The sequence below is a fragment of the Oratosquilla oratoria genome, chromosome 21 (assembly GCF_046742065.1).
Source record: "Oratosquilla oratoria isolate Oo_2021 chromosome 21, ASM4674206v1, whole genome shotgun sequence".
NCBI lineage: Eukaryota > Metazoa > Arthropoda > Malacostraca > Stomatopoda > Squillidae > Oratosquilla > Oratosquilla oratoria.
The window spans coordinates 24,172,805-24,197,346 of NC_134797.1; the positions used below are offsets into that span (position 1 = coordinate 24,172,805).

At 39.3% G+C, this 24,542-nt stretch overlaps 1 protein-coding gene across 1 annotated transcript in view; it reads left to right on the forward strand.

Moving 5' to 3' along the window:
• LOC143036781 (neural cell adhesion molecule 1-like) overlaps positions 1 to 20,818 on the forward strand; it is a 68,200-nt gene extending 47,382 nt beyond the window's left edge. The window contains exons 4-10 of the mRNA XM_076204516.1: positions 4,794 to 4,936; positions 5,184 to 5,318; positions 6,596 to 6,748; positions 8,801 to 8,985; positions 9,567 to 9,689; positions 12,490 to 12,631; positions 13,427 to 20,818. Of these exons, the coding sequence (XP_076060631.1) occupies positions 4,794 to 4,936; positions 5,184 to 5,318; positions 6,596 to 6,748; positions 8,801 to 8,985; positions 9,567 to 9,689; positions 12,490 to 12,631; positions 13,427 to 13,641 (1,096 nt within the window). The 3' untranslated portion in view covers positions 13,642 to 20,818. The remainder of the gene's footprint in view (positions 1 to 4,793; positions 4,937 to 5,183; positions 5,319 to 6,595; positions 6,749 to 8,800; positions 8,986 to 9,566; positions 9,690 to 12,489; positions 12,632 to 13,426) is intronic.
• Positions 20,819 to 24,542: the final 3,724 nt, after the last annotated feature.

The window sequence follows — 24,542 nt, forward strand, 5'->3', positions numbered from 1 at the left end:
TATTTGATATTTCCCAATTTTAGACATTCTAAATTTGAAAAAATACGAATTATATAAAGCAAATAAAAACAAAAACAAAAAAAAGTCGCACAGAATCTCCCTTCCAACTACATCCAATTGTCGAAATCGAGTATTTCCCACTTTCAATGAAACTCAACGAAGATAGAAAATGGAGCTACTCTCGAGTAGAGCAATATTCTGGAAGATTATAAGATATATATATATATTTATATATATATACTTATATATATACATACAACAGTTACCCCTAATTACGATGTCAACATTAGTCTTAAGGTACACAGTTTAGTTCTGACTAAATTTAGAATATTCCTTAATAGAAAATTATAAAGTATAAAAGATACTAATGATGATGATGATAATAGCCACCCACGGCTACTGAATTGATCCATAAGTGATTCGAAGAAAATATTACTTTGTCAATACTGCATGTGGGTTAACATCAACACCTTTCTGTGCATTCTCTATTTGACGTATATATAGTCTGTTTTTGAGCCAGTTTTCTGTGTATATTACTGCAGTGCTGGGGGCATTTGATCTGTAATGTAATAATTTGTTAGTAAAGGGACTTGTGTTGTATTTATCAATTCGTTTGTATAATTATTTCCATTGTCTGTGTATTTATAAGGAGAATAGCTACCTGTCTTTCTAAAAGAGCCATAGACGTATCAGCCTTTTGAGCAACGCTAGTAAAGTGTATGGGGGATGATTCATAAAAGTATAATTAGAGAAATGTTGACCACAAGAGAGGAACATTAGATTTGACATATCAAGGACAACTACGCTAAGATCAAACAGTGACCCAATGTCGGAAATGAATATTCCAGCCTTTAATCAGGCCATGACGCTAAGAATCATCAAATTCATTCGAAGCCCTCTTACGACATTCTTGCCCAAAATCAACACGAGGCTGTATTAGTCTTTGCTACACAAATCTAGTATGAAGTGGAGCATAACCCAAATCAGTATTATGGTATAGATTTTTACTACCAACAGGTTCCCAACTTCAAGTACTTGTGTAATTTGACAGACATAATCAATTTCACGAAGCTGCATTCTTGTATCTCAGCCGTCACTTGCAAAATAAAAATTGGATAAAGGGATTGAGTATCGCTTTCAAAAAATATCTCGCGTATTTCTACCTTCAGTTGTCCAAATATTGGAAATCCAGATGCACACACACCTGTTCAACATGAGAGCTCACGTGACTCTCTTTAACACACACACACACACACACACACACACACACACACACACACACACTCACACACACACAAGGTTGAAAAAATATTGAAAATAGGATGACTTCAGAGACGCGAACGAAGACTTAGAATTGGCGTGAAGGGTCGTCAGAGGAAAGAAAAAAATATTTGAAATATAGTCTTGAGAATGTGATGGATGAATTTTAGGGTGAAAAGAGGTCCAGATATTGGTTCCGTGAAAAAAAAGTTAAATTAATTGAGACAGAAGCACTAACAAGCCTTGAAAGGAAACAAGTCTAAGGCCTTCAGACATGATTCTTGTTTAGAACAATTACAGCAAAAACGATGAGATCGAACTAGATATTAGAAACAGAGAACTAAAATTAGAAATGCAGAGGGAGGGAGTGATGACGTGGAAAGAGTACATATATGATAAATAACACTAAAATAGAATGAGAAGTGCAAAGATAAGGCAGAGAACAAGAGAGTGACTGCAGAAGATACTGCGACCTGTAGGGATGTTCTTCTCGTCTGTGTCAAATTTTGTAGTTGTTGTTGTGTTTGTGCGTAGATATATTTGTGTGATTCACCATGGTCTTGGATCACGTGTTGGACTCGTGATCGACAGCTATTACCCTCCCGGATGAAAGCTCAGAGCTCATATATGAACCGATCTATGGGTAATCTCCCGAAATCTCTGGACAGTGCAAGGAGGAGGGGAGGAGGGGGTGGTTGTGGGGCATGAGAATTCTCATACACTGGGAAATTGGTGAAGAGGAATAGCTGCAGTTGGGAGCCAAAGTCCAGGAAATTTGAGACGCCGCCCGGGACCACGCACGCTCCCTTCAAGCCGAGCGTGTAATATCGAAGGACCAGAGAAATGTTGCTCAAAGGGGGGAGCAAACTCGTGTAAATCACAGTCCTAAGGCTAATTAAACAGAACTTACTACACTGATTTTATTATGATTTAAGATATCTCCACAATCAGTGGCATGCAGTTGTTATTCAACAAGTTTTATCTTCAATAAATGTATCATGAAAATTATTTCACATTTATTCACTTATCAACTAACTGGGCAAGATACAACATACGTATTTGGTCGGAGACTTCCTACCTGGCTAGCCCTGCGCGCTCTAAGACCTAGCTAAATTATATTGATACCTCTGATTATTCCTATTCTCGCCTGTAATAGTGCACTGACTGGTGACGTCTTCAAATGAGTGGGTGCTCTCTGTTGAACAGGAAGTTCTCGATATTCGTGGATCCATGCGTCATAGGGCCGTCGGGAACCAAGCCTGTCCTTAGTCGATAACACTGAACACGTGCGGGGGAGGGGAATCAAGCCCAAGGATTTCATTTCTCCAATTTCGTCGATTTCTTCGGGCGCAGATCCCGTTCTAGAAGTCAATTTTCCTAAGCACCTAAGTTCCACGTATTGAATCACTGGAGTGGGGTTGACAGTGACCCCCGACTGAACTTGTAGATACTGATTTCGGGGCACGTCACGAAGCACATTTTATTATTTCTGTAAGTTTTCGGGACTAAAAACTAGTCAGTGTAACGTGATTGGCAATGGCAAACGACGAGAATATTTTGTTCATATTCGTGGTAATATTGTTCACTGGCGAGGTTTCGAGGTCCTCAGAGGACGTGTTCTATGGGAGCGTCGCGTGCCCACTGCTACGACGCGATACCAGCGGCACCAAGCATGAGCCACAGTTCGCTGTTTTTCGGCGGCCATTTTTCAAATCGTTAAATTGCGAGAGGAATGCAACGCAGCATCTGGGCAGAAGTTGAGGCAATTCTAATAGTCTTGTGAGGTAGTTACTAGTTACGAGAAAGACACATGATCCTAACTACCCTAATTAAAACTACCCTAGACGAGAAGTGGCAAACGTGCAGGTGGTGGGGTATATAACGCAGCGGACCCTCCACCCAAAACAATGAGAAATAAGATCAAATGGTAATACATAGGGATAAGTGCCATTCGAAGCGAATCGTTAAAGAAGAAAACGTCCCACTGCTTTTCCTGTTTAACCCCACCACCACAACGTCCTCCATACTCTGGTGTATGGTAAGTGCGTGTATACAATAACAAATGTTTGTTTTAATGGTGATTCGCCGCGGTCTTGGATCACATGCTGGACTCGTGAACGACAAGGATTTCCCCGTCTAGTTGAGAGATTTGCATTGCCTGATCCATGGGTAATGATGTGGCCTTACACACACTCACACAAACTATCATTTTGTTCAAAGGGGATGGTTTTGGCTTGCAATTTTAATGTGGATTTCGAACCTTGACTGGGACATTAATCCGGACTTAATCCGTGAAAAAGAAAACGATACCACAACAACCAACAACCTGTACGCTTGTTTGTGCGATTGCTTATGTGGGCATATAGTAATGCTAATGTGCGTGCTTGTTTGTGTTTTTTTTTTCTAATTGTTATATGTTTGAATATCAGACCTCCTAGTCTTTCATGTTTTTTGTTTATCCTCGACGGTGGGTTTTGATATCAATTTATCATTGTAAAAATTAATATATCTTTTCATGTATAGCATTTATGTACGTTCGGTCTCAGGTTGCTTTATATTTTGTCGTATCTATAAGAGTACTCTACTGTAATTTATACATATATGTATGTGTACATATGCATGTACATTTGTATGCATATATATGTATATATATATATATGTATAAACATTTGTATATGTATACAGCTATATGTGTATTCACATATATATATATATATATGTATAAACATTTGTATATGTGTACAGATATATTTGTATTCACATGTGTATATATATATATATATATATATATATATATATATATATATACAGTATGTATGTGTGAGTATATATATATATATATATATATATATATGTATATATATATATATATATATATATATACTTTTTTAATTTGCATAAAAGAATGAATGTGTTCATTGTACTAACATTCTTCATATATATATATATTTAATTACCTGGTACTGGCGTATCTGGTCTAAGCCTTCTGCTTTTTTCTAACAAAATTAAACTCTGTTCTTGTCTGGAATGTTCATCTAAAAATCAATCTAACATATTTTTGGATGTCATACTTTCGATGTAATTTGCTTTATTATGTATCACGGAAGTTCGTAGTTTGTAAATGTATGGGCACAAGTACCCACGCATCTCTTGATGTTTGTGGTCTGCCTTGCTTTGTGTGCCTCTGATATAACTCTTATAGAATTGACCTGATAAGGTGAATAAAATGGTTTTGTAAAAACAGAAAATTTATATATGAAAAGTCAGCTCAGATGCAGTTAATTTAGTGTATTATATATATTTTAGATATTGTAAACAACATAGATTTGTGTACATATAAGAATACATGCTGTACACACACACACACACACATCTACGTGCCTGTTCTACATGCGCATGTGTATGTGTGTGGGTGGGTGTATGCACGTACTTTCTAAAACAATAGCACGTAACCCACCTCACATGCAACACCATGACACAAAAACTTCGCCCCCAACACCTTTTCCCTGAACTGATCCACATTGCCGCAACAGAATCCACGTGGAGCCTGGGCGCATGGGCAAAGGTGTGGATTTGGTCTTCAAGCGAGTTCTGATGGTGGATATGGGCAATTACACGTGCTCCGGGAACATAGACGGTGAAGAAGTTTCCCAGTCCTTCGAGCTGGTCGTCCACAGTAAGTTGAGGCCTCACCAAAATTCCAATATATATACAATATATCCTCTTCCTCTTCTTCTTTCAGTGACACACTTGCAAAACTTCTAAATCAAAGCCCGTTACATATTTTTCATAAAAAAAATATATATAAACTTCTGTTGAATATCAATACTCATCAACGGAATTCGATCTTCTACAGCCTCGCCAAATACTCTGCTTACCAAGCGTTAACGCCTGAAACTCCCAAACACTCCCCTTTTTTTCAGAGCGCATAGACTTCTCGGACACTCAGCTCATCCAGTACATCGAAGAGGACACAGACTCTCCCGTCCGTTGCAACGTCAATGGGGACCCGATGCCCACCATCAAGTGGAAGGTTGTCGGGAGAAAGATCTACGGGGGTAAGATCACTCGACGTCTCTGTCTTCCTTTTTTTATGTACCATTTTCTCAGCCTCAGGTCCAGTATTATATACATATATATATATAGTCTCCATTCTTCTTGTTTTTTAAGTGTCTTTTCTCGTTTTCCTCATTGCTCATTTCCTTTTTTATCCATACATTTTTGTAATTTTCACTACTTGCCAACTTTGCAGCTTTTGATATTACTCCTTCAGCTATCATTTGAGACCTTAGTTTGATTTTTAGTGGCCTGTAGAGTTTTTCTCTATTGCCCCATCCTATGCACTTCTTCAGTCTGTTTAATTCCTGTCCCTCCTCTTGAGCCTCCTGCAGAATTGCCTTTGCAATTCCTTTCTCTTTTTTTTCTCTTTGGTGTTTGTATATATTATGTTTTTCTTTAATGCCATAAACTACAATGCACTTTTTTCATCCACTGTGTACCTTACCCAGTTTTCCTTTCCTTTAATTAACCATTTCTTTAGCATTTTCCTCTACCAGCTGTTGTACTATTTCTTTAGATATTATTTTCTGATTTTCTTGTTCTAGTTTCTATTGATCTTTTATTTCAAGGAGATCCGTCTCCTTAATTGATTCTCCAACTTTTTCAGTCACTGCCTGTATTTGTTCTTTGACCTCTTTATTTCAACGCTTCATTTTTGTTTTATCTTCATTTTTCATTCTTTCATTATCACTTCTGACCATATTTAATTCATTTTTTTATCATAAAGCTCTCTGTTTATTTCTTCGTTAGCTTATCGTAGATAGCTTATCTCTCTGTGCATTGATCTATAATCAACTTTTGAATCTATTAGTTCCCCCATCAAGTCGGTACTATCCCAATTTCTTAATACATTGTTATATCTAGTTTCTCTTTCTACATCTAAACCTTTACCTAATAGTCCTCTTTCTCTTTGAAACTCTGAAAAAGCATTGGTGTCCCACCATTGAGTTGATTTTAGGGTATTCAAACAAGATTTTTTTCGGTCTCACCCCCAGTGGTGACTCAACTCTGCTCATGTCCAATCCTCTCTTCGTTGGTCCATTTTTCTTTTCTTTTTTTTCTCCATTTTGTGTGTTTAATACACTACATCAAACTAAATACTTATTTTCCCATAGCGGCCACCAAAAAAACAGAACTACCTCTCTTTCATAAACACAACTTAGGCGTTACCTTGTTATTGTGTGTGCATGCATGTGCACACATGCATTTATGTGTACATTTGTGTTCGAATTTCATTACTTTACCTTTGAGTCTTCAACCTTGTCTTTGTCCTCAGACCCCAAGTTCTTCTGGGACCCTAGCATGAACCAAGACCTCATCGTGAGGAACGTGACCTTGGAAGACGCTGGGACCTACATCTGCGAGGCTCTCCAGCTCTCAGACGGCAGTTCAGATGTCAAGAATATGGAGATTACAGTCAGAGTTCACCGTGAGTATCTCAGGATCAAGATATTGTCAAAGAAAATGGGCAAACAGGTTCATAAACAACCTATGTGTCTGTCTGACATCTGTGTCATAAGGATTGACATTATGTGGCAGTCCATGTTCCAAGCACACCATATATTTTGTTTATATATTTCTTTGTTTTACTTATTTGTTTATCTATTATTTATATAGTTTATTTTGAAAGGGGCATTGAGAAAGAGGGGAATGTCTGTTGAGGAAGGAAGGGAGAAGACAGATGATATGAGTGAGTGGAGAATGATTGTGTATGGATGATGTTGTGATGCATGGAAGGGAGTGGGTTGGGAATGGGGGGGAGGAAGTGTGTTTGAATTCTATTTTTATGCAGCCTGAGGGGATTTCTCCCCGTCTTCCCTATTCTGCACGAGGGGACGGAGAGGGGGGGGGTTGCCGATTAAATGAAGCGGCCTTGCTGTGGATGTGCTGTTTCTTACACTGCCTGTGACCCAGGGCAGTGGATGAGATTTTGACAATAGAAACACTTGTCATTGTATATAAACAAATAAAAACTACATTTATCTATCATCATGGTATCAAACAATTAAGAAAGCAATCAAATACAACCAACAAATAACACAAAATAAAATTTTCAGAAGAACAATGGGCTACACTAAATCTAAACCAACAGAACTTCTACAATCAGGAAATGAAATCTTTCCCATAGAGCAACACATGAGTAGTCATCCAGTACTACTCAAGATCCCTCAAACTTACCCTTGCATACACATCATGTAAATATAGTCTATCAAACACAATATAAAGCAAACCACAAGAAATATTCTACTTAAACATCTCTAATAACCTACCCCCATGATTCCTCAATACATCCATACATACGTACATACATACATATACCAAAGGCTTTTTCCCCCTTACAAGGGAGGTAGCCAAAAAACAAAGGCATAAAAACCATTCCCACCCATTCCATCCCTAATACACTCCCCTACCCTCTACCCTCCCTCTTATCTTGGCACCTCCTGGGTCAGAAGGAGTGTCGCAAGATACAGCACATCCACAGCAAGGCAGCTTCATTAAATCAGCGACCCCCCCCTCTTCGTCCCCCACCATGCAGAAAAGGAGAAGACGGGGAGAAATTCTTTCGAGCTGTGTCAAATTTTTCTTGCACATACTACCTCACCCCCTATTCCACCTCATGCATCACATCATCCAATAATAATAATAGATACATACGTACATACATATACCAAGGCTTTTTCCCCCTTACAAGGGAGGTAGCCAAAAAGGAAAAGGCATAAAATCACTCCCACCCATTCCATCCCTGAATGCACTCCACATAAAAGTATATAAATGTTCATAACACAAAGCACTCCATAGTAGACTTCCAGGTTTATGCTCCTCCAAACTCCCCCAGAAATTAACCAAACTGAGAAATCATTCCCAGAAGAAGAAACACTTTCATTGGCAAGCCCAGGTTCAGGTCTATCACCCAGGATCACAATAGTAGCAATACAGGATCAGCCTGGCAACAGATGTCCAGAGGTGATTACCACACAGAAGACACAGGGTACCTCATACTACACCCCCCTACTCTCACTTCTTCCAGAGAATGACACAAAATATCATAACTGAGTAACTTGTGAACTGAAACAGTGAATGTGGCCAGTTTTCTAAGATCAGCAGACTTTCTGCATGATAAAACCAACCAATGGATTGATTGATTTTGTCATTATTTTGTTTTCATGCATTTTGTATAATTTCTGTCATATTGCTTTACTTTTATTTTAAATTTATTCTATTGTTTTTATTATTATTGCTACTATTGTCATAGAGAGAGGGACCCCGTAGCTAAATAGAATCATCTACTGACAGCCAAAAGAGCATCCCAGAAACAAAAAATTCACCATCCAACTCCCATGAAATGGGAAGTGAGAAACCCCTGGTGGGGCAAAGCCCTGTCAGTTGCAACAAGCTGCTAAATATTTTAGGCCAGATCTACAATATAACTTTTATCATCACAACTGTTGTGATTATTTTTATCAAACATCTCTTATTGTAGACAAGCCTCAGTGGACCAACCCCAAGATGGAGCAGGCCTACAGCTACGTCTCAGGTACTGTGAACCTCACTTGTGAGGCCAAGGCAGAGCCTCAAGCCAACTTCACTTGGATGAAGGACGATGAAATTGTGACCCTTTCAGACACCGTCCAGGAGATCAAAGAACCTCACAAAAGTATTCTTCAGGTGAGTTCTGGGTTTATAATCACTTAATTGTATTTACCAGATTGTGATAGAAAGAATAGGAGCTATGTCTATAAAATCCCATCTCTGTGTCTCCAAATATCATTTTTTCTTAAATCAATGTTTGTTCTCTCATGCACTATTCCTTCCCAGTAGATTTAATTTTTATTCCTGGATCTAATCATAAATCTTGTCTAGACCTTTCTGTACCAATCTGCAATTAGTGTTGTTTGTGAATAAATAGATGTAGCTATTTGTTTCCTTCATTATGTCATTGACATGTATAAAGAACATTAGAGTTGCCAGATCTGCATCCAAAGAAATACATTGTGCACTAAAATATCTGTTGGCATGATTTGCCATTGTGTGGAGTGTATTCAGGGATGGAATGGGTGGAAATGATTTTATGCCTTTTCCTTTTTGGCTACCTCCCTTGTAAGGGGGAAAAAGCCTTGGTATATGTATGTATGTATGATTTGCCATTGCAATCCATTGCAAATTCCTCATTATGATATAAGACTGACCCACCAACCATCTGAAATATTTATTTGCTTGTTTGCACTTTTGTGGCACTATCCTTCCAGCTCAAAGTGACGGATGAAGATATGTTTGGTGACTACATCTGCATAGCCGATAACCACCTGGGGACTCTTGAGCGAGCCATCATCCTGGAGAGGGGTGCCAAGCCAGCTACACCTGATGTAGAGGTAAGGAGGAAAATTATGTTCATATCTTATGAAATAGTTCTTGAAACTTATTCTTATTTAGAATTTTTATAGACAGGTATGGGAAGATGAGAGAAGGGAAACACAGGACTTTGAAAGTGCCTTTATTGGGGCTGTAACACTTCACTCTTTTGAAAATGCCTTTCAGATTGAAGTGTTACAATCCCATTTACAGTTTCTACATGTATAGAATAGTTTTAAAAAAGAAAATAAGCCTTGCAAAGGCTAAGGATAACAAGAAGGAATTTCAAATAGATATTAAAGATAGATTTGAAACTAAGGAATAGCGATGACACCATCAAGGGTATGAATTTGAATTTAGTGAACATCAGTAGATTGGCAGAGAAATTAGAAAGTACGAAAAACATTTGAGAAAAGATATACTCCAAAGTTACGAATGCATCCAGAAAACCACGGGCAAAACAGCATAACAAACATTTTTGTCTATGAGAAGATCCTCAAGGAGGAGAATAAACCATGGAGGAACAATGGTGCAAATACAGAAAGCACAAAATATGGCAGAGCATTAATAAGTTATCAACTTCCTGTAGCCCTCCCGTCCCACATGCCACAGACACAACTGCTTCTGGGGGATACTTATATTGTGTATCTCTTTTTAATTATGAAATGGTCCATTTTAGTAACTCTTTCAAGTTCATGTTCTTATCAAATTACTTTTGTGATATTAGATTCTACAGTATACTTTTTTACAAAGGATTACAAAGGCGGAGCATGCGGACAGGAGACCTTTTGGTCCATATCTAGGTCAGATGTGAAAAAAAAATCTATAATAATGTAAATAACAAATAAAATAAATAGATGCATTGGTATAGTTAAATAATAAACAAACAGGTAAATAGTAAATAATAATAAATTGGCATATAACTAATAATAAATGAGAATCAAACAGACAAATAATAACAAAACAAAAACAAATAATATAAAATAAATTATAATCATTACAGCATCTTGCTTGGGTGTTTATCTAAATGATTTTTAAAGCTTTGAACTGAACTAAATTGTACTACCTGTGCAGGAAGTTTATTCCATTCATTAACTACACGGTTGGCAAAATTGTTTCTACCCACTTCCAAACTGAATCTATTTCTGGACAGTTTGAGACCATTGTTTCTTGTCTGATTCTCATTCAATGTGAAAATTTTGTCACTTTTGATGTTGTCAATTCCCTTTAGAATGTTAAAGACCTGTATCAAGTCACCTCTGAGTCTACGCTTTTTTAGGGAAAACAGATTCATGTTTTAGTTGATTTTCATATGATTTATTTTTGATATTTGGAATTAGTTTTGTGGCTCGCCATTGTACTTTTTCCAGTCTGTCAATGTCTTTAATGAGATTCGGTGACCATATGGAAACAGCATATTCCAAATGTGGACGAACTAACGATTTATATAGCTTGTTAATGAGTGATGGACTTTTGAAGTCAAAAGTCCTAGAATCTTATTTGCTTTCTCAGAGGCTGAAAAACACTGCTTGGATGATTTGAGATCGTTACTGATAATTATGCCGAGATCTTTTTCACTGTTCACTTTTGTTAACGAATTTTCAAATAACTTGTGATCATACTGCTATTTTTACGTATGTGCATTACCTTACATTTACTTGTGTTAAATTTCATTAGCCACTTTTCAGACCATTGCTGTAATTTATCTAAATCTTCTTGAATATCTAATTGGTTTAAGTGATCATTTGCCATTCCACACAGTTTTGTATCATCAGCAAATTTGGAAACAGTAGATTTTAGTCCATGGTCTATATCATTTATATATACTATAAATAGAAGTGGCTCAAGAACGGAACCCTGAGGAACTCCACTTGTAACATTTTTCCATTTAGAAGTTTTTCCATTTAAAACAGCTCTGTTTTCAGTCATTCAACCAATTACTAGTCCAACCTAATAGGCTACCACTTATTCCATGTGAAGCTAATTTAGTAAGTAGTCTTTCATGTGGGACGGTATCAAAAGCTTTTGCAAAGTCTAGATATATTAAATCTATATTGTTTCTTTTGTCATAACTCGAGATAACTGGGTTGTAGAATTCGAGTATGTTAGTCACACAAGAACGTTTCCGTCTGAAACCACGCTGGCTATCATTTATCAAACAGTTACTTTCTAAATGATGTTCGATAGCATCTCTGATGATGGTTTCCATTATTTTTCCTACAAGTGAAGTCAAACTTATAGGCCTATAGTTATTTGGTTTCTTTTTGTCACCTTTTTTGAATATGGGAGTAACATTAGCTAGCTTCCATTCTCTTGGGACATCTCCAGATGTGATGGATTTTTTTTAAAATAATTTCTAATGGAACAACAATCTCATTTTTTATTTCCTAGAAGATTCTTGGATGCCAACCATCAGTCCCTGGTGTTTTATTAACTTTGAGTTTGTCTATACACCTTTTAATTTTTTCTTTTGTTACATTTACCGTAGTAAGTTTACCCTAGACTTTTCACTGGTTTCAGTTTGGAGTTCTTTTTGAGGTGTTTCGTTTACGAATACCGAGCTAAAATAATTGTTTAAAATATTACACATTCCTTCATTTGAATGTTCAAGTTGACCGTGAGCAGATAATAGTGGACCAATGTGATTCCTACATGTACATGTAGTTTTATTTTTTGCAAGTTCCCCCCCTGAATTCTCTTTAGTACAATCATCCTAGACATCTTACTTATTACAGATATTTTCATTAATTGTTACAGATGCTTTCGGTGATCTCATTGACTATTGCAGACGCCTTTGGTAATCTTTGTTCATCTTTACAGACTCAAAACGTTGGCCAGAATTCCGTCAAGCTGACCCTGGATGCACCCAACCACCCAGATATGCCCATCGTCTCCTTCAAGGTTCAATATGTGACAGCAGGAGATCCCTGGGACACAGCCAAGAGCGCTGAGTTCAAGAAGGGTGGGTACAGGAGGAGGAGGAGGAGGAGGAGAAGGGAACGGGTTAGAGAAAGAGAGACGAAAGAAAGAAGAAAGAGAAAGTAAGGAGAGGGAAATGGATTAGGAAAAGGGAGGGGCAGGAAAGAGGAAGGAAAGAGGGAAGAGAAAAGAACAGGTTAGAAGGAGATGGAAGGAAATGGAAGTGGGTTAGGGAAAGGAAGAGGAGGGAAAGAGAAGAGAAGAGATGGAAAGAGAAGGAGAATGGGGAAGGAGGAGGAGGAAGAGGAGGGGATGGAAGTAGATGGAAACAGGTTAGGGAAAGGGAGAGGAGGGGGAGAGGAAGGAAAGAGGGAAGAGAAGAAAAGGAGGACAGAGGAGGAGAGGAATGAAAGAGAGAGGGGAGGGAAAGTGGGAGCAGGAGGGGAAAGGGGGAAGAAGAGCATGAAAAGGAGGAGGAAAAGGAGAGAAGAAATAAGAGGCGAATGCATACAAGAAAAGAGGAGGCAAAAGAAAATGAGGAGTAGTAAGGGGGAAGGAAGAACGAAAAGAAAAGAAAATAAGGAGAGATATAAGAATAATTAAGAAAGACACTGTGGACTATTTTGTTTTCTTACATCCATCACACACATTTTCTTGGCATGAACAAGAGTCTTCCACAAAAGAGTGTTGGCTTCGTTATGTCTTTGTCTTAATTTTAGTTTAAAAAATATCCTGGATATATATTTCTTTCTCTTTTTTTTAGCAGAGGTTGTATTCCAGATACACTGAGACTGCAGACATTACAAGAGGAACTAAGTTCTCTCTCTTTTCTCCACAGGTGACAACTACATTGTCCAAGGCCTGTACCCCAACACACTCTATGTATTCCGCGCCGCGGCTCGAAATGCAGCTGGCTATTCTGACTACTCGAGCGAGTTCATGAGGAGGACAGAGAAGATCGAGCCTGAGACTATGACTTCGGTGGCTGCGCTCAACCTAGCCTCGATCTGCACCCTCCTCCTCTCAGCCGTCGTTGCGGGTGTCTTCTTGTGAAGGACTTAGGCCAATGTAGTAGCAAAGGCATCATTGGAAGAGATAAGGTTGGAGGGGGAGGGGAGGAAAAGGAAGAAGAAGAGGAGCAGGAGGATTGTGTCGGGGAGAGATGAAGAGGGAAAGGAAAAGGGGGAAGGCATATGAAGGGGGATTGAGGAAAAATAAACAGGGCAGTGGTGGTAGTGTTAACTGGAAATTGGTGGAGAACGATGGGGTTCAACAGTGATGAGTGTCTGCCATGATAGGGCACAGGGGAGGATTTTGATCAGGGAGGAGTGGAAGAAAGGTTGGAGGAATATTCAAAACAAGGAGGCATATCTATGATATTATGGCTTTACTGATTCACACATCACATGCAAGTTATGATGCAGACAAGGGCCAGTGATAAGCATCTGTTAGTGGTGGTACCACAAGAGAGAGAGAGAGCAAGAGCACACCACCTCCACATCACCCATCTTCGGAACTTGTCAAGTCTCTCACCTCCATACTTCTCCAAATCGGACCTAATATCCCTATAGATTTTTCTACTCCCCCCCCCAACTACCCCATCCACCTTTTTCACATAAGGAGAGCTGACATTCGGTGTGACACCCTCTTGTCGCCATCACCTCCTCCTCTTGCTCCTATGCTTCCCTTTTCCCTTCCTCCTCTTGCTACTACTCCTCTTCCCTTCCTCCTCCTCCTCCTCTTCATTCTCCTTTTAGTCCTCCTGTTAGCTGGTAACACAGAGACCCACACTAACACAACACGGAGATTCTTTCTATGGAAATAGATGGGAGACTTCAAAACCATATCTGACATGAGGCTGCGAGTGTCAGCTAGTAAAAGGCTACCAATGATACATGCAAATAGAACACATGGCAACTAAATTGAAAATGCCTTTAATGGTGTACCCAGCTTTAGAAATCTGTAGAGGACAAAACAAGATAACACTAGATCTATACAAGAGGCTCTATAGATCTATGGAGAGATCTATACAAAGGGTTCCTTAAAACAAATGGCCACTCGACATCATATGTATCAGATAATGATAGTAAACTTCATCTATTGTGTTCAATCTCCCGAAGAGAATAGAAGTTGAGGCAGCCAAAATCATTTTGATGACCACCATTGATACAAACACTCAGTGTCCAGTAATCTCCTGCCAACATTGGCACATTGTCTGCTGTACCCACTTTTCTTCTTACAACCAAACCTACTGTCACAAATGTCTTTGAAATATGAAGATCCACTCTTTCTAACCCATGTTGTTGCAGTGACTGTTCCAACTGATGCAATCACCCCATGAAGCTGGGAATCATTTTTAACTATATCTCTACTAATACCCATGATACCACTAATCATTATTGTTTATACTGATGCTCCTACAACATCCAGCACCAAAGCTACTGTTACTAGTGATGTTTTTTCTGCCTTCCAAAATGTAACTGAATATTGTTCTTGAATATCAACAAAGGGTACAAAATTCAAAACCCAAATTCTCAGCATAGGCAATGTTAAAGTGCGAAAGACTAGTAGTTCAACATTTACCCATCACATTGTTATTGTCAAAGAGAACTTGAAGGAGTGTACCATACTTCAAAAAGTGGACCAATAACAAGATGATTAGGTTCTCCAAATCAGGAGGGAGAAGAAGAGGAAGGAAGAGACCTGAAGGTCACTTCAACCCAGAAGATCAGAGAAGGTTCCTGAACGAGACTGGACAAGCATGACTCCTCTCCCCCTTCAGCCTGAGCATGCTGTGACTAGCATGAAAAAGTCACAGAGCCAAATTGCCATAGATTCATTGGTAGTTTTATTATTATGAATTGCTCATACTTGTGGAGTAGATTTAGAGTATGTGATCCCTTGACATAGCCCCATTTTTGACAAGCCCCCAGACACCTCCAGGACCTAATCGTTCCTACTGGCCTTGTGTGCTAAATAGCTATGCTTCTGATGATCTCTTCTCTCCATGTCCATGCTCCCTGCTAACCATCCATTCATTGTCTTGTCCCCTTCTTTCTGAAAGCCTTTCAGGTTTAATCCTGTTTTTTTTTTGTTTTTTTTTCAAGTTCCAAATTCGGTTTTCCTGCTCCCTTGTTCTAGGACCATATAATTTACCATGACTTGTACATGGGAAGATTTCAAAATGCTTTGCTCAAGCTCGATTTTTTTAACTCTTAACGTTGGGAGGAGTAAAGTAAAATTCATGTTTGTTTGTGATCCTCAGTGGCTCCATTTTCTTTCGTACATGTGTAAAGCTTTTCAGTCTTGAGCGTAAAGATTCTTTGTTTGCTTTTTGAGGCTGGCTCAGGGCCTCTTCCTACCCCTACAAGAAAAAAATGAGACAAAATTCTGAACTTAAAAACTAAATTGTATATATAGTTTGCTGAACAGGACAAGAATCTATTATTTCTGTGTAGAAGGTTCACTTGTATAGTTATATAAACATATACATATATATGTACATGTATACAAACACATACACATATGTACATATATACATATACATATATATATATAAATATACATAGATACATACAATTCAGGCAACGAATGAAAAGTTGAAACAATATATATGCATGTACACACATATACATATTTATATAATTACTGCTGTCTCTTGTTTCACTGATGGAAAATCCGCAATCTCATGCTGGCCAGGAACATTCCTCAAGGCCTCCCACTGGGAAGAAATGTTGGAATGGTGTCTGTACTGTATCATTTTGAGACTTTGTCAGAATGTAGAAGCAGCAGGGGAGCAGTTGTTCATTGTCAGCTGTCATTATGTGAAAATGTGAAGTTAATGTTTAAATGAACAGAAATCTTGGGGACCAACTGTCAGCCCCATGGAGTTGCACCTCCACATGAAGGTAAGGGTGTTAATGGATTTAGAAAATGGGCAGCAGGGAGATGATTCTATCTGACGTTCATTTTACAGGACCTCCAGTTGCAGGTACCCACTGTTGAACACATACATGCATACACACACATAAATGTATACACTTTTATATTCTTTTCCTTTGCTTTGCTTTAATTTCTTAGACAACGAGGGAGGATCGCTATATAAATGAAGCATTGGGGTTCTGCTGTGGATGTGCTGTGTCCTACTGCATTGCTTCTGGGAAGACAGGGATGACCCTTCATTCAGGAGGAGCTAAGATAAAAGGGAAACAATTTGGGTTTCTGATGGGATTGGGTTAGGTAGGGGTGGATGTATGCCTTGGCTGACTATCTCCCTTATAAGGGGAAAGATGCCTTTGGTATATAGATAGATAGCCAATTTGACTTGCTTCTGGTCTCAGGTGTCATTCAGTGAAGAAGTTCTGGTTGAAGAAGAAACTGAGGCATCTCTTTCTTTCTTATCTTCCTTTTTGCGCAGTCCTCAGCTCGATTTTTCTCTCTTCACCACCATAGCCTAGTGTTTTGCTTCTATGGATTTTCATTCTTAGTCAAACAGTAGAACAATGTACTTTCTAGATTCTTTTATTTTCTGTCCAAATACTAGAACACCATTGTAGTCCCTATTTCAGTCATCAAGTTGATAAAATTGTCTTATAGTGATGAATGGGTGAGGCAAAATTAACCAAATTTGCCACCATGTTAAGTTTCTAGTATTCAAAAAGACTACCCACTCTCCCCACCCCCTTTCCTGTTCCCTACACTCTCGTCTGCTTCTTCTCTCATTCCTAACACTTTTATTGCCACTGGTGATTCATACTCTTTCTCTTGGTGCTGTCAGGTAATTTTATTCAGTCGAGGGAAACCTGTCCATCGAAAGGGTTGAGAACTGGAATAATCGGATTGTGAAAGATGGAAAGGGAGAGATACAGTGAGGAATAAAACCAAAGAAACAATGGGAGAATCCATCAGAAATGGAGACTTGAGAAATACATAATATGTTGAAGAATTTGAGGGTAAAGAGAGTTACTGAAGGCGACCAAGAGTCCCCATGGGCCTGTGAAGGCAAAGGATATGGATTGATGTAAATATTATTTTGTCTGGGGGGATACGTCACATCACATTACATAGACTACTCATATGTTACATGGTCTCATAGTACCAGAGGGCACCGTCACACCAAGTCAGATTGACTGCCCTGTCACGTGGGTCTATTCTTTCATGTGACAAGTGCATCACTTAGTCATGTGGGGACACAGTCGTCGTTCATCGCGCTCTTGTGTGATCAAGGTCAACTGTCATGTGACATCTGGATGTGGAGGTCAGTGACCTTTACTGGTGTGATTGGACTTCGCAGCCTCCTTGTTTTGTCTAAATGCCATTTACATGTTGAATTATTCAAATTGCTTTGCTTCCACAAAAAACATCTGCTCCTGTTTTGAAAACCTGTCGTTTAACCATCACCAATCCTGGATCAGACAGATGCTTACTACCATAAAAGAAGAAGACCTGAATTCATTTCTCTCTTATCGAGAAGTACATCAAAAGACAAAAGCCTTGTCACGGTTTTGTAGGAAGGGTTGACTACACTATCCAACCGTGAATAGAATGATTTAACCACCAAGCAATGTACCCATATGCCAAACCAAGGGTTCTCTCTTTTATTGTACATACTGACCCCACCTCCCCTGACCCTTGCCTCAGAAAAGCATAAGTTACATAACCACGCCCAGTCCTGAGTAATCAAAGCCAAAAAAGGGGGTCATAGCACGTGTATATTGTGTTCTATCGCATCTTGAACTTGCCCGAAATATTTTGTAAACCTTAATAATCTAACCAATTTTTCTTGCTCGTCCTTGTTATCCAGCCTCAAAGATACTTTCCCACCCCTGCAATGTGTATAGGAATTTTCTATATCATTTCACTTTTCTAATGCAGTCCTCCCCCGAAAATGTTTGCATTTTTACACTTCTGTCTCTCTCCCCTCACACCTCTATTCCAACTGAAGAGTTCCAGTTTGTACTATAGATTTTCAATTCATACCGAAATGTTTCACTGAAGGGAGACTTGTTTCTCCTCTGCGTGTTTTAACCTTCTCTTTATGCTAAAACAAAAAAAACAGAGGGACAAAATCACAGAAACATACTACTGACGACCTGAGTGTTGATGGCGTGTTGCATCATACCTCGCGTGGATTCTTGTAGAAGTCTGCATTTGTATGTCTGTGATTTTGAGTAGGCCATAGTTGGTGGCATTTTGTTCGGTATTATTCTGTGCCCCAAACATATAACACCCTTCTTCCACCCTTCCCATTCTAATCGTTCTCTTTCTTTCCTTAATCAGATCAATTATAGGTTTCTTTTGTAAGAGGCATGATTGGCTGAAAAGCACTGATGAGCAGACTTGCTGAAAACACTAGAAAAATAGAATTCACCGTTTCCCTCTTTCTTCAAACATGCAGATTGTCTAGTCAGTGTTAAAAGTTGTTTCACTTTTTCCAACTGATCTAAGGTTGTTTGTGGTCGTGAATGTATCTACTAGAAACTAAATGAACACAATGTCACAGACACCAACGTAAATTCCACAGAAATTCCAAATGATTCTTGAAAGCCTTCCAACCTTTGCCCCCTCCCCCAACACCACCACTACCAAAAAGAACAAAAATATATCTTACCCTCCTTACAGCCAACCAGAAGAGGGATTATTCACTATTCGGTTGAACAAAATGCTTTCAGACTATGTCCTCAAAGTACTCCATAATTCGGCTGTATATATGTCATAGATACCGTTGATTAGGCTACAAGAAATTTTGTCAAAGCTAGATATTTTGTCGCGTGTTGAGAGATGGCGTCACGATGCTTTAATGTGGCGTCTGTCTGTCTGTGTTTGTCTGTCTGCTGGACTGCTCCAACTAGAGGCACGCGGACTGTCAGGAAGTACAGACTGTCGAGTTTCGGCCGTAGAAAAGGGCCCAAAACAAAAACCTCAGAGTCTGAATTGGACCCTGAGAGACGCAGAATGCTGACCCGATTCCAAAAAAGTCTGAAAATGTGTGTGGTTAATGTTCGAATCTGCCAAACTACAGTATTTGATGAGTTTTGAGAACAAACCCAGTATTCGTTACTGAGCATCTTTGTCGTCCTGTAGATTGCATGTTCAACGTTTCGAATAGGAATCTCACGAGGAAAAAAGGAAACATCGAGTTCTGAAACAACATGTTGGGTATCAAATGGACAAATTTAACATCAAAAGTCACAAACCAAAGACGATTCCGCAGTGATCGTTGTCTTCTGCAGTCGCCAGTCCTCTGATCTTTACCCCTGTGGTTCACGCGTGGTCCTTCTTTTGTGTTTGTTGTTGATATTAAGAATACGGTCAGCTGTGTGTTCAAATTTTAGAAGAATAAAATAAAAAATATATTTCCAGCAGCAGTGAAGCGTGCACGATACTAATAGGTATGGGATTTTAGGTAAAAAAAAAATGAGTATCAAGTGTGCGAGTGTGATGAATAACCGTGGCCAGTCGTGTTTGGAGCTTTCAAACGTGTGTGTTTATGAGTAAAAAAAAAACAGGTCTACGTGATTGAGACGTCCTGTGGTAAGTGCATCTTACCGATTAAACATTGTAGATATGAAATTGGATTGACGTCATCGACAGGGCAGGTGTGGAAAAGCAGAAGTGGATTCACCTTGCCAGTTCCCGATGGCGTCAATGCGTGCAAGTCGTGTGAGGTGAGTGGGAGTGTTATTCGTCTGCTTGACGTGGCGGACGGGGAGAGTTCCTGCCCGACCTACATGCCACTATTAAAACAAACCGCGCTCGTTCCTTAGCCTCAAGGAACACAGGTTGCTACTTGTAAGTGCGTAGGTACTTGCCAGACTACGAGCTCGTCTCCAGGCACGAACCAGATCACAAGATTGACCAATTTCTTCATGCATGACACATTTCATGTGGTTAACAGAAATTATATTTGCACCAATTAAAGACTAATATATAATTTTGGACCATAGGGCATGGCGTTCTTGGTGTATTTACACAGATAATCTCGACAATTTTATCTCTAAGGGTAGAAAAGTTGTACTTTTTTGCTGTCATTTTAGAATCAAATATTTGTGAGTGGTTCCTGTTCTGCTGGAGGGTGGCTAAGGACAGGAAGTGTCTCATCCTTGTCCTCGTCTCCTCGATACAGAGTCCAACCAGAACCGTAGTCTGGCATCAGCCTACTTCTGACTGTTGTTGTATATAATGTACTTGGCTCCTACTGAACCAATAAAAACAGTGCCAGTGACCAAAAGGCTTTTCTTTTCCATTTGTTACTTATGGTAGTTTTCTGAAAATAACGAATTATAGGCATTATGTACTGGGGTGGCCAATGTAACAATCAATAATGCAATAATGAAAAATATTGTATTAGTTACAATGTGAGAAAGCACTACAAAAACAAGCATCCGGTTGCTTCTTGAGCAGAATCAAGACTGACTGACACCAAGCGACGCCAAGAAGCTCAGACTTGGCGGGAAAAACATATACGCTTAAATGAATACTTGGTTCTCACAATATATAAAATATATAATAATAAATAAACAATATTACAAATACGTATGTACAACACACAAAGAATATTCTATGCCACCATTACATAGCTAGGCCACCACCACTCGGTGACCCCACTGAGCAAACAAAAAGAAATGACCAGGCAAGACAAAAGCAAACATAACTCAGTCCACACACATACAAAGGTGAATACAAAAGTGTGGAAAAAAATAACATTAGCACACCCTAATACATAAACAAGAGTACAAGAATATATATATAAGAATCACATACAACATAACGAAGGTACATAAGAAACACATACAACACAATGAAATACGAACTGGCGCCAGTTAACCAAAATACAAAAGACAGCAATTGCCAGATGTCCAGAACATGACACTTAATAGATAAAAAAGAGGTACACACACAAATCAATACACTTAACAGAGAGAAAAAAAAAAGACAAAGTACAGGTCAAGACAAACATAATTAACAACATAAACACTGTACATATTCAGTTATGAAGACACAGGACCCCTTGAATGAAGATTATAATTATGAGGTGCTGATACAGGAATAGTTTGTACAGTGGGCCTTGGAGGAGGCCAGGTAAACGCCGGTATGGGCACCTGAGTGACCTTAAGTCTGTTCACATGCACCACTTCGCTCAGTCCCTGTGAAGGATCAAAGACCCTGAATTTGTTGGGATGCAACTTCTCAGTAACCAAAAAGGGGCCTGTAAATTTACAATTCAACTTAGATTGGCGGTGAGGCATGCTCTTATGAACATGATCACCAACAACGATGGTAACAGGCTTTGCACGAATATGTTGGTGTTTCAACATTTCGGCCTTGGAAACATCAAGTTTTTCTTTCACTGAGTCATAAATGGCATGCAACGTGTGACTCTGGAGTTCACTATAGTCATCAAAATTGTAGAGGGGATGAGCAGGGCTATCAATCACATCATAAGGGAGCCATTTTTCAACTCCATAGTTGACATAATGAGTCGTTTTGCCCGTAGAAACATTAATGGTGCTATTAATACAAGCACTGACATGGGGGAGCCAATCTTCCCAAGATTCATGAAAGTTACTAGCAACGTGTCTGAGTATATCTAGAATTTTCCTATTCGTCCTCTCTACAAGACCATTGGATGCTGGATGGTAAGCAGTCACGAATGTTTGTGTGATGCCGTAACGTTCACAAATACTTGCCAAAACCTCGTTCCTAAATTCAGTACCATTGTCACTTAGGAGAAACTAAAGCATGGGCTACAACTGGTGCAGACTTCTTACGTAAGGGAGCTAATATTACTAAACGACTAAAGTGCCCCATACACACAAGGACATACACAGAACCTTGAGTGCTATGAGGCAGTTGCAAAAGGTCTATAGCCACAGTCTGAAAAGGGCGAGGAGTAGGATTTTCTAAGATGGGAGCAGTGCGCATGGAACCTTTGTTCTGGGCACAAGAACTACACCGGGCTACATGAGAGGTAATGTCTAGTCGCATTTTAGGCCAATAATACTTTTTACGCGCCATAGCCAGAGCTTTGCCACGACCTGGGTGACCACCCTGAGGGGCATCATGAGTAAGTGACAAAACAACAGGAACTAGAGACTCAGGGATCACTAGCTGTGCCACATCCTGCTCAGACACTTCCACATTACGAATGAGAACCTTGTCCTGCAAGGAAAATTGGGACAGAGGTACCGGTAAAGCTAGTAAGGCAGTACCATCACCAGACTCCAAAGCATAAATGACAGCAGACCAAACAGGGTCTTCACACTGGGGTTTGCCCAGATCCTTCAGGGAGAAATTGTCAATTACTGTAACAGCAGCAACAGGGATATTACGTGAAAGTGCATCAGCAACGTTGCTTGCACACCTCAATCATGAGGAACCATCTGGCTAGGCGGCCTGAAAGATTTTTGGCCTTGAAAAGCTGAGTGACAGCAGTGTGGTCCGTGTAGACTGTAATAGGATATCAAAAATGATATCACGGAAATGCTTTAAAGCCCACACCACTGCCAGGGCTTCTAAATGAGTAACAGAGTAAGGCTGCCTGCACACGAGCAACATTTTGTTGCTAGTTGTCACAACAAAAAAATTGTCAAAAATAGAACGCACACATCTCTATGGGTGCCCGCACATGGACAATTTTTCCTGAGGCGACAACAAAAAACTGTGAAGTAGTTGCGACCGGATCAATTTCTCCGACAACACAATTATTGTCGGCAACTGTGGCAGGCGATAGAAAACGTTATTTCAAATGGGAGCTCGCACACGAACAACTTTTCGTTGCCGCCACCCAGCCTGATGCTGCCTTAGTGTCTTTCAGACTGCAGTGGTGGGAGGACGTGGTACTGCGTCATGTCTGTATTAAAAGAGTTATTTGACTGCGAAACACTCATAACAGAGGTAGAGAAGAGACCACCTCTTCATGATTTCCAACTAAAGGAATACAGCGATAAGAATATAAAAGAAAAGTTGTGGAGTGAGGTAAGCGAGGCTGTGGTGAGCGATTGGAATACTCTCTCCCCTGAGAGGAGAAAGGTAAAAAACATATTGTATTTATTTGAAAGGAAAACGTTAACTATTGTCTGGAAGGTCAATGCATCTGCCCGCTTGCCTGTCTGCCTGAATGTATGTTCTTATGTATGTATGTAATGTATGTTCATATGTATGTATATATGTGTATGTTCTTATGGATGTATGTTCATATGTATGTGTTCTTATGTATGTATGTTCTTGTGTATGTATGTATGTCTATGATGACACCATAAACAATAGTTGCCGCCATCGCGTGGCTCGTGTGTGGGTGTGCTTTACCGACAACTTATCGTTGCGACAATTTTTTTTTTATTGTGACAATATTTTGTTGTGACAACTAGCAATAAAATGTTGTTCGTGTGCGGGCAGCCTTAGGTGTATGTGGCTGTTCTGGAAGAGCAAGGTAAGCAAGAGGGGAGTCTCGCTATGTTGCAAGCATGTGGATCACGCGCATGGTAGGTGATGGTTAGTAATGGTTACATATTGTTCTGAAGGATAGTGGATTGTCGGCGGCAAAATACATTCCTATCCATAAACATAATCCCACATTAATCTTGTACTTTTGCTAGAGTAAGTTTCTTTTTGGCTACCCCCTGTGTAGGGGGAAAGAGCCTTTGGTATGTGTATGTATGTAAGTAAGCCTGTACACCGTATTCAGCCTCGACCTTAAACACCGTTAGTTGTAACCCATAAGTCCAAATCATTTGAAGTTTTCCTCACGACTTGGACAGTCATATCTGTAAGCCAGACCGGGAATGTGTTATACCTTGTCAAATTTGTCTCCATTCCTCTATAAACGGTAGTAATAAGGTGCCGGACATTGAAAGATAACTGTTATCAGCATATCTTAACCCAGATGCTCACGCTGTTCAATGTAATAAAAATGATAATATGGATGATAAAGACATTGATGAAAATCATACTAA